Consider the following 10,749-nt stretch of genomic DNA (forward strand, 5'->3'; position numbering starts at 1 on the left):
AGGAGGCATCAAAGGCTGGCAGGTCATGTCAACGGTAATCAGCAGTCAACACGAAGACCTTCCTATGGGCCAAAGACGGGACAGGTTGAGCTACATTAGAATAGTCACTGCAATGTGTTAAACTCATTAACTATGTTAAATCTCTGCTCTCGTAATGATTTCGTTTAAGTTTACCTTTGGTGAATGACAGGAAACCAATTTCTTTCTTTTTTTTAAATTTATCTTTAGAGGGGAAAGGAAGGAGAGAAGTATCAATGTATGGTTGCCTCTCATGAGTCCCCTGCTGGGAACTGGCCTGTCACCCAGGCAGGTGCCCCGACTGGGAATTGAACCGCAACCTTTTGGTTCGCAGGCCCGAGCTCAATCCACTGAGCCACACCAGCCAGGGCAGGAAACCAATTTCTTATTTTGAAAACAGGCAAATGTTTATCCTATCTTCCTCAAACAAACTGTACCGTGTGTAACCGAATAGTAGGTGAGAGGAAGCACCTCTTTATAAAATTACTCCAGTTCACAAATGAAAAAAAAAGCATTTGAATATTATCATTTTATAACTTAAATAATAGAGATTATTATCTCACCCAATTTGACATTGGACAGAAGGATAAAATGAACAAATGCCTTTAAAAACATAATTTAACAGTTTCTTGTATTGCGAGAAAAAAAATAGACTGAAGTCTGTAAACGTTTTTTCCTTCAGCCCATAAAAACTCATCCAGATTATCAGAGTAAGGGGAGCACATTCCAATTCATTTGGTGACTCGAGGAAGAACTTAAAATAGAATTTTGAGACAATTTCGCTCATGACCATTGACACAAAGCACGGAAACAAACAGTAGCAAATAAAACACATCAATATATTTTAAAAATCATATATCCAGACAAAGTTTTTGTTTATTTCACAAAGAGTTGGCATAGCATTTGAAAATCAAAGTAATCCACCATATTAACAGCAAAGAGGAAAAATATACGACTATTATAATAGTTGATAAAACATCCTTTGGTTAAAAAAGTGTCATGCATATATTTATTTTTAAAATAAATCTTAGAAAATTATAAATAGATGGTAACTTCCTTAACCTAATGCAATGCAGGTATGAAATAAAAGCTATAGAAACATGCATGTAAGGAGAAAACTGGAAACTCTGAAATCAGGAATACGAAATAAGAGGGTTAGTTCCCACGGCTTCCGGCCAACACTGTTCCTGATCTTTGTGTTGAGGCAAACGATAGGCAATGCAAACACGTGAAAAGTATACAGGTTGGGAAGGAAGAAATAAAGCTGTCCTATCCACAGGTAACAGCACTGTTCGCGTGACACAGTCCACAGTAATCAAAGGGTTTAGGAAGCTCTCTCTGTACAAGGTCAGTGTACCAGTCAAGGTTTCTCTGTATGTCAGCAAATGTTTAAATAACGAAATGTTTTTCAATACATGATGTTCACTGGCACTGGAGTATACGCAGTACTTGCGAATAAACTGATACACCACCTTTATCTTTGGACAGACTGGTTGTTTACATGAAGCCCAGACGTGGAAGTCGATGATAGAGCTTAACCGGGACCTCCCATTAGACAAAGTCTGGGGACCTGAGGTAAGCAAAACGTCCCCTTGCAAATTGCTTATTTCGAATAAGTAATTTGCCATTGCAGTGTTCATCAAGCCTGAAGGAAACACTTTGGGCTTCAGTTTGTTTTTGTGAATCAAATCTGGTTTTTCTGTTGGATTATACGGTGATGTCAAAAATGCTTCATCTTTGTTTCTGTTCGATCTTCCGTTGGACCTCTCACTGACAGGTTCGCATCATTTGATCTGCTGGAAATCTGTGTTTACAGATTATTAAATGCCCGACACACATGTTAAAACACCAAGAGCGAATCTTTCTAAAGGGTGCCTGAGGTTTCCATTTTTGTCTCAACGAAAAGATCATTCCTTAACGCCAATTATCAATCCTATACTGCTTTCAGTGTTTTGCCATTGAATTTATTAAATTGAGATTGATGCATGTTATTTGGAGAATCAGATTGTATCTCACGAATAAAAAGGGACATATAAGCTACCTCAGCCTGTAAAACGTTCACCCCACAATCACTCTGCCTCTGCACCAGAATCCATGCAGATGAAGCCAGAGACGTGCGCAACTGCTGCGCGTCGCCCTCTGTGTTCCAACCGAACCCTCCACTCCCTCCCCCCCACTGCCCATCCTCCCAGCCACGTAGCTCCAGGAGCTTTCGTCTCACAGCCCTGTGAGCAGCCCTTCAGCCCCAGCGTAGCCTGCAGTCTGTGGACCCCACCACCCTCACCCCACTCCCAGGCTACCTTTTCCCTCTTCAGCTGGCTTAAATTCCACAGGCAACAATTATTCCACCCCATTAACATGCACCCTCCGATCCTCGGCCCCCTCTTCCTTCTTCATGGTCGTGTGACTAGTTCCTAACCCTGGTTAGAGTCCGCTGTCCACCTCAGCCGCTGACCGTGACCGGAGGAAAACACACTCATGCTGACTTGTTTCATTTTGACTCCGTGATTGAAAAGGGCCCATGACACTGCTCACTGCTCACTGAACAGAACTGCGGCTCTCTTGTCCAATCCCTCCCCCCTCTCATAAACAGCTGGCGTGCTCTTCCTCCTCTCCCCCAGTGTTTCCAACACCCCTACACCCATCCTAATTCTTACCTAATGAACTCGCTTCCTATGTCACCAAAAAAAATATGGTAATTACTAAATCCGGTGTTATATCCTGTTAAACATTGTCCTAAGAAGGTATCCTTGGTAATCCACAGGCTTGACCGTATTGACGAAAGGACACAGATAAAAAAAGAATTTGTACACACACACACACACTATGAGCTTAGGAACCCCTGATATAAACAGAGGAACGCTAAACCTTGGGTCATTCCACTATTTAGAGGTTGGGGAGATGAGGAGGGACAAAGCGGGTGAAAAAGGAAGAATCCGAGAAGCCGGAGGAAAGCCAGCCTCCGTCAGGTCTTTATCAAACATCAACTGGTCAGTGAAGACTTCCCCGGAACTCTCTAGAAAAAGGTGGCCCTCACCCCATGACAGTCCCTGTCTCCCTTCCCTAGCTTCTTCAGTGTCATTAGCATTTATAACTCACTGACACATTACGTGTCCGCTTATTTATCCGACGTGTTACCTGGCTCCCCAACTAGAATGCAAGCTCCGTAAGACGAGGGCGTTGGTGTGTTTTGTTCGATGCTCTGTCCCCAAGGTCTAACCCAGGGAAAGGGCTCAATAAATGTTTGTGGAACTAATTGATTAATTAGGTCTAGGTTAAATGAGTATTAATTCCACTATTAAGAAATCACAAGGAGTTACACTAGGAATAGAATCAGTCGAAAATGAAACTTACCCTCCTGACTTTTTGTTGGAGGGTCTGGGGTCCAGGACCAAGGTGCTGCTCTGTTGGCCAAAATCACACAAAGGCCGCCCAGATGTTCTAGGACTTTGCCAAAATAACACACCCCTCACAACAATGGGCCGCCTGACAATTATCAGTCATGAAACTTGCCTCAGTTAGCAGGATACCGTGCAGTGGGTCTCATGTTTCAGCGTGCAGCAGAATCACCTGGAGCACACGCTAAAACAGACCTGCAGCGCTTCTGATTCGACAGATGGGGGGGGGGGCCAAATTTGCATTTCTAACAAGTGCTCACGTGATGCCGATACCACCACTCTGGGGACCACATTTAAGAACCACTGAAATAGCGGCATGCAACGCAGAAAGATCAGGAGCGCCCACAGCAGGCCCTAAACGTTCCATTCTGCTGTGTGAAGACACAAAGCTCTCCATTAAAAGGGAGAATTCGGTCTGGAGCCTGAAGACAATGGAAGGCAGGTACCTGCAAAGACCAGTTATGTCCTGGGGAGTGAAGCTACCCTGACCCAAGGGTGTGCTAGCTGAACAGTAACCGAACTGTGTGTTAACTAAACCAGGCAGTCGGAGGCGCTCTCTCCCCGAAGCGTAGCCTGGAATGAGGCAGCATTCCAGTTCTTGGGGCTGCACTGATCGCAGCCTGTTGTCGATGCCTCAGGTATGAACGACCTGCATAAAAGAGCTGAGAGGTGACTCTAGGGACTGTAAATCCCCAGGAGAAACACTGAAACACTCGGAAGGAAGAGTGACATTTTCACAGGCTCTTCCACGTTCAGGAGAGGGAGAACGCGGGTGCCAAATGGTTGGCTCTACACACCCAACTCAGGACTGAATTCAAGTGTCTGGGCGTGGCTGACACACTATTTGGGGAGGTCCTTGGCCAGAAGTGCAGTGTGATTCATGAGGCTAGGGAAGATTTGCTTTCTCAGAGACTAGATAGCTTGATTAAGTGGGCTTTTGTCTTCCTTTCCTGTTTAGAACTATAGGCACTGCTTTTCTTATGCTATCGGAAGACCAGGAGACTTGAATCAGCCATATGAGATTATCAACAAGTCTAACTATAACCACTTAGTGTGGCCCATGTACCACACTGGGATGTACGTGTTTCAAGTGAAGGTCCTGGATCCAAACTATAGGTAAATATAAGTGTTTTATTAGAATAGTTTTAGCATACTTCCTCAAAATTCAGTTTTTATTTGAACTTAATTTTTCATTGAATGTATTGGGGTGACACTGGTTGATGAAATTATAGCGGTTTCAGGTGTGCAATTCTATAATGTGTCATCCGTACACTGTACTGGATGTTCACTACCCCGAGTCAGGTCCCCTTCCATCACCATTAATCCCCCCAATAACTCTTCTACCTCCCCCGGTCCTTCCCTCCCGCTGTCGTCTGTGTTAATTTCATGTGATGTCACCCAGCGATTCAATGTCTGTGATTGTTCACGTAGTTGCCTTTTCATTGTTGTAGCAATCCCATTAAACATGCGATAGGGTGGGAGGTCAAATTTCATGCTAACCATCAATGAATCAATTCACAATGACTAGGGTCCTCGGCTGTGATAGATGCAAATATAGCATGAGCACAATCTCAGCCTTCGAGGTGCCTATCAATGAACAGGTTGGGGAGGGAGCAGTGGGGATGCACACGGAAACCGAGGGAGGTCAGCTCAGAGCAAACACTGGGAGCTTCCTCCGGGATAATCACTCGTATTATTGGTGGGCAGAATACGGATGGGAAAGGTCAGTGCTGTCTGGGGCATCGGAAGAAACTTCCTTAGTCTCCAGTGTCCTGGAGAATCAAGGACGCTGGTGGAACTGGCATTGCCAGAGGATTAGAGTACACCCTTCCGATGACAGAAATCACACTAGTCGTGAAGTGCCTGTGGCTCATGGAGTTGTGAAGGAAGGTGGGCCGAGCCTTGGGTAAGGAAGGTGGGGAGCAAAGGAGGCAGAGTCATCTAAGGCACAACGTTCAAGTCAAGTTCAAGCCATGTCCTTGGCCTCCTGTAGCCTCTTTACATGGCAAGTGTTGTGATGACCGTGTCGTTCCTGCCACACTAACCTGGGAAGAGTACGAAGAATGGTATCTGTGTAAGTCAACTGTACACAGATGCATGGCAAGACTAAAGTTGAATGGCAAGAGCTAAAAAAAAGCCCAGTGGCAGTAAGAATAGACAGGAAATGGTCTCATAAACATATGTCCAGACATATGAGGGATTATATTGATCGAATGTGACAAATGAAGGAAAAGAAGGAATGGATATGGCTTCCAGTTTTCTAGACTAGGCGGTTTAAAAATCATGGTCTATTCTTTGACCAAAAGAGCTAATGGGGTGGTTTTTCTCTGGGGAGGGAGGAAGGATTAAGGTAAGAGTCCTGACTTCGCATTTGAGGGGACAATGCAATATGTGAGTGAAGATGTCCTACAGACAGTTAAAAATTCTAACTTGGGCCTTGCGTTGGGGGGAATAGCTTATTATAAAGAGTGGGAAATACACACGGGGGTCTCCTCGTCTCCTCTACAGGGATTCCATGAACACACGTCAGCCGACTGACTCACATAGAGAGAGAACAAAAGAGCGTCCGAGAACCATGCGGGGAAACTCACACGGGCCTCCCGGGGCGGGGGCTGTAGGAACAGGCTGTTCCTAATGCGCATCCGCGTCGCGTGAAGGCAAGAAGCTGCCCGCAGGCGCACTGGCGTGCGGAAGGCTGGAGAGTGAGCTACTGGATGGAAATGAGGCTTTCACCCGTGGGGGGGCATGTGTGGACTTTGGGTTCATACATGGACCCCATGAAAGGAAACAGAACTTGTTCATCATGAAGGGGACCACCCCTGCTCGCCTCAGGGGTAAGGTGACTCCAAAGAGGAAAAATGTGCGGGGAAGACCATGGGAAGACAGGGGCTGTGGGTGGTTGGTCAACGGCCGGACAGAGAAAGTACTACCTAAGTCCTGGGATATCAGGTGAAACTTCCCAGCTGCAAGATGGGAGCGGATGGGCCCTGGCTGGGTAGCGCAGTTGGTTAGAATGCCAAGGTTGTGATAGGCCAAGGTTGTGGGTTGGATCTTCAGTCAGTGCACATACAGGCAACAACCAATGAATGCATAAATAAGTGGAATAACAAATCAATGTTTCTCTCCCTCTCTCTCTCTCTTTCTCTCTCTGCCCCTCCCTCCCAGAGATGGATGGATAGATGGATAGATATATAGACAGATATATAAATACATAGATACATATATGGATATATAGATATATAGACAGATAAATAGATAAAAAGGAAATTTCCTTTTTAAGTGGGAGTGTATGAAGAACCCATTCTGTGTGCTGGATGTTGGAATGCTCTCCTCCTTTCAGAGAAAAAGCTAATGTTTGGGCATCCGATACAGGAAGTCTTGGCCCCAAAAAAAAAAAAAACTTTAAGATTTTATTTATTTATTTTTGAGAGAGGGGAAGGGAAGGAGAAAGAGAAGGAGAGATACATCAATGTGTGGTCGCCTCTCGCACACCCCCCACTGGGGACCCGGTGCACAATCCCGGCCTGTGCCCTAAACAAGAACCGAACCAGTAACCCTTTAGTTCGCAGGCCAGTGCTCAATCCACCGAGCTACACCAGCCAGGGCTGAGCTACATAAAATTTTGATCTTCTTCTCGTACATGTGCCCGACTCTGGAAGATTCTGGAACAGCAGCTAGCAAGTGGAAAAGCTGAGTGAGGAAAAGATAATGAATAATGATGCCCTTTTCATCAACGCTACCTCTCAAACACGATTCAGGCCCAAGTGTGGGGAAGGAAAGTTTCTTAATGTTTTGAGAGACTGAAGCTGTGTAAGTATTTGGACTAGCTTCTTTATTACCTGGATATATTCTGCCCAGTATTTTATCCAGGGGCAGGAAAGAACAATTCCACAGAGAATTTGTTTAAAGGAATAATGATAAGGTAGAATAAAATTTCTATTTCACTCTGCAAAGTCCAATAAATGATCACACCAAGTCATGCCGACACCACTAAGTCAGGAGGAAAGAAAATTCCTAGCAGGAAGACTAAATAAAAATACTGGTCCAACACGGCGACACCCAGTGGCAGTGTGAACCGTAAGGACTTCCCCGAGTGCCAGGAATTACTCCACGTGATGAGGACAACTGATAAAGAACAGCACACGAATTAAACACAGCTTCCTTCGCAGGGAAAACCTGACGCCAGCCAAGCCCGTCAACAGCTCTATGGGTTTGACGGAGCCTCACGCCAGTGGTGAGAGTCATAAAAAACTGCAGGGCTCAGTCTTCATCAGCAGCAAAACACCTCCGAGAAGAGAGAGAGGAAGAATTTGGACGATGAACACTATTAAAGCGACTCAGAAAAAAGCCGAAATGGACGTGGTCGGCACTGAACGCTGGAGCAGTACATGACAGGGGCTGGGGGCGGCTTAATGAACGCTGCCGAACTCAGCTCAAGCCTCCAAAGAACGAATTTAAAAAAAAATACTCCTTAAAAAATGGCCTTGTCCTCTCATAAGCATGACAGACACCCACAAGGTGGGCTTCCCAGGAAATGTCATAGTGTCCAGGGTCAGCATTAACAGAAGACCCCCACAAAACGCCTCTCGGAAAGGTACCTGCACCCCCATGCAGCCGGGACATGGAAGCAGCCCGAGTGTCCAGCAGTAAACCTACAAATAAGATGTAAATATATACACATATGTACCAGTCCTGAGAAAGAAGAAAAATCTTTCCAATTCCATGGTATGGATGGACCTTGAGGGCATTGGCTTCGTCAGAAAGTCTCCTTTGCTTTTAATCTTAATTTTGCCAAGAGTAGCTATGCAGTCTTAAGCAAATTGCTTTGTCTCTTGGAGCTTTTTTTTTTTTAAAAAAACAAGTCAATAACACCTATCTTATAGTACTCAGAGGATGAAACTAAGTTCTTGAGTAAAAATCCCCAACTTAGCTAGGTATTTTGCAAATACTCAAAAAAAAAAAAACAAAGTTCCTTCTTCTCTCTTCCTTCCACGTGAAGGCCGGTGGAATGGTATCATTAATGTTTACTTAGCTATATCCCGCTTCATTCCAAGCAACAGGCTCAGTTGTAAGAGATACTTAGTCGCTGAAGAAATAACAGTAGCTTCATATATAGACTTTCTAACATTCTCTGCCTCCTGAAGGAGTCAGCCTACATCAGGTGAACGTCACACGCACTTCGATCAGAAAACCCTGAATTTCAGTCCCAGCCCTGCAGCGACTGAAAGGAAATCTTTCAGTGAAGGAAATGGAAGGAAGTGAAAAATGAAGCACTCATGTTTACATGCGGACATCTGCGTTTCCTCATCTAAAAGAAAGAGTGCTGTGAGGATTCACCAAGCTAATCTGTACAGGGCACTTGGTACACTGCCTGGTACACAGCAGGTGTTCAATTAGTATTATTTTCAGTGATATTAATGGTGAGAAATGTTACCTGCATATTATTTTTGTCAATACTTATGGTTAATTATTATTAATATCCTTGTTGCCGTTGTCTCGGGAACCATTATCCAACTGGTGTAAAGCTGCCAGGAGCAGTGAGGTTGCAGTGCCCAGCGCTCGGAATTTTGTAGCGAGCAGCTTAAGTCACACATACGGAAAAATCCTCACCACGGTTGTGTAAATGGATTTATTCTCTCCCTTAGTCAATGACACCTTGACTAAGATTATATATGATTTGATATCACCATAGGGATACAGAGGCAGCCTCACTATATGGCATTTAATGTAATCTTTAATATTATTTTTTTCTAATTTGCAGTTTCTGTAACCTCACAGCTGTATTTGCAATCGAGGTCTATGGCGTGATTCCCAGGTAATAATTGTGTCTCATCGGCCTTTAAAGATGGAGGCTGTAAGAGACTCGGGTAGCAGCTAAGAAGGAAAAGCCCCTCCCCTTTTCCCGGGACCCTAGTATCTCCGCCCTGTATGTGATGTCCTAAACTTGTGTGTATCTGTCTTACCAAGGACACGGCGGGAGGGAATTCCTGAGCACTGTGGCTGCAGCCAGGGTCCCCTTTCATTCTCTCGCTGCCCCCCTCCCCGCCCCCCAGCAGCTACCGTCTTTCCACAAAACATGTCTTTCAACTCCACCCGAGGGGGCGGACGGTAGACTGTGGCAGTGGGACTGGAGGGGACAGTGGCTGTGCCCGCACTGACCCTGGGTGAGCCCCAGACCCCAAGACATCCAGGAGACTGACTGTAAAATCATTTCCCTGCCCGGCATATCAGTTCCTTCGGAGAGCTGTTAAAGTCTTAACTTGATCTTAAAGTTGGGACCGCAAGTGACTTTGCTTCTCTGTTCTGAGACTGGGGTTGTTTTTTTTTTTTTTTTTTTTTTTTTGGTAATATGTTAACCAAACATGTAAGACAAACCATTATTTATGGCCCTACTTTAAATATTACTGCCTCCTCAATTTGTTGTGCTAATGGAGGTTAATGGTGTGACTAATCTGCAAATGAGATAAGCCACGTGTTGTTTCTAAGTAACTTGGAAAACTGGTGTAGCCTTTTTGCAGCAACTTCGCTTGTTGCATTGATCACACTGTCTATTTTCCTGCCTGGTCAGCCTCAGACATTAAAAAAGGTAAACATTTTGAGGTTAGACAATATGTCTTATTAATCTTTGTTCTCTGCCAGTGAAATAGTAGCTAGCCATACAGAAGGCCTTTGACTAAATAAAGTAACAACCAAAGTGAACAATAATTTCTAATCACTTTTTTTAAAAGATTTTATTTATTTATCTTTAGAGGGGAAGGGAAGGAGAGAAGGAGAGAAGTATCAATGTACGGTTGCTTCTCGGGAGTCCCCTGCTGGGAACTGGCCAGCAACGCAGGCATGTGCCCCGACTGGGAATCGAACTGTGATCGTGTGGTTCACAGGTCCGCGCTCAATCCACTGAGCTACACCAGCCAGGGCTCTAATCGCTTTGTTTTTTTCAATTTCAGTCCAAGCGGCTACCTGGTTGCTTCTTTCCTCTTTTTCCTGATGCTCCTGTTCTTCAGTATTCTGGTCCTGAGCTACTTCCACTATATGAGAATTTATAAACATTCTATTTATGAACCAGAATACAAAATGGAAAGAAAACAAAAGAATAGTTAGGGAAACAATGGAAGGGTGTTCACCACGGATATACCTGCGCAGGAGTAGATATGTTCACGTGATGTGTTCTCTTTTTTGTCTTTTTAGGCCTTTTATACCCAAGTTACAATTCTTTGTATTAGATTTGCTTTGTCAACCTTACTAGTGTGGTTTCTGTCTGCTGATGATCACCCTAAAAAAGCCCTGCTGTTATGTTCAACTCCCCCTTGCCTCCTTCCATTTAAACGATAAA

At 44.6% G+C, this 10,749-nt stretch overlaps 1 protein-coding gene across 1 annotated transcript in view; it reads left to right on the plus strand.

Moving 5' to 3' along the window:
* CATSPERE (catsper channel auxiliary subunit epsilon) overlaps positions 1-10,749 on the plus strand; it is a 53,077-nt gene extending 42,328 nt beyond the window's left edge. Inside the window, exons 19-22 of the mRNA XM_037069555.1 lie at positions 1,507-1,593; positions 4,375-4,532; positions 9,178-9,231; positions 10,364-10,749. Of these exons, the coding sequence (XP_036925450.1) occupies positions 1,507-1,593; positions 4,375-4,532; positions 9,178-9,231; positions 10,364-10,517 (453 nt within the window). The 3' untranslated portion in view covers positions 10,518-10,749. The remainder of the gene's footprint in view (positions 1-1,506; positions 1,594-4,374; positions 4,533-9,177; positions 9,232-10,363) is intronic.

The sequence above is a fragment of the Sturnira hondurensis genome, unplaced genomic scaffold (assembly GCF_014824575.4).
Source record: "Sturnira hondurensis isolate 20B ecotype Veracruz unplaced genomic scaffold, ASM1482457v3 Scaffold0018525, whole genome shotgun sequence".
NCBI lineage: Eukaryota > Metazoa > Chordata > Mammalia > Chiroptera > Phyllostomidae > Sturnira > Sturnira hondurensis.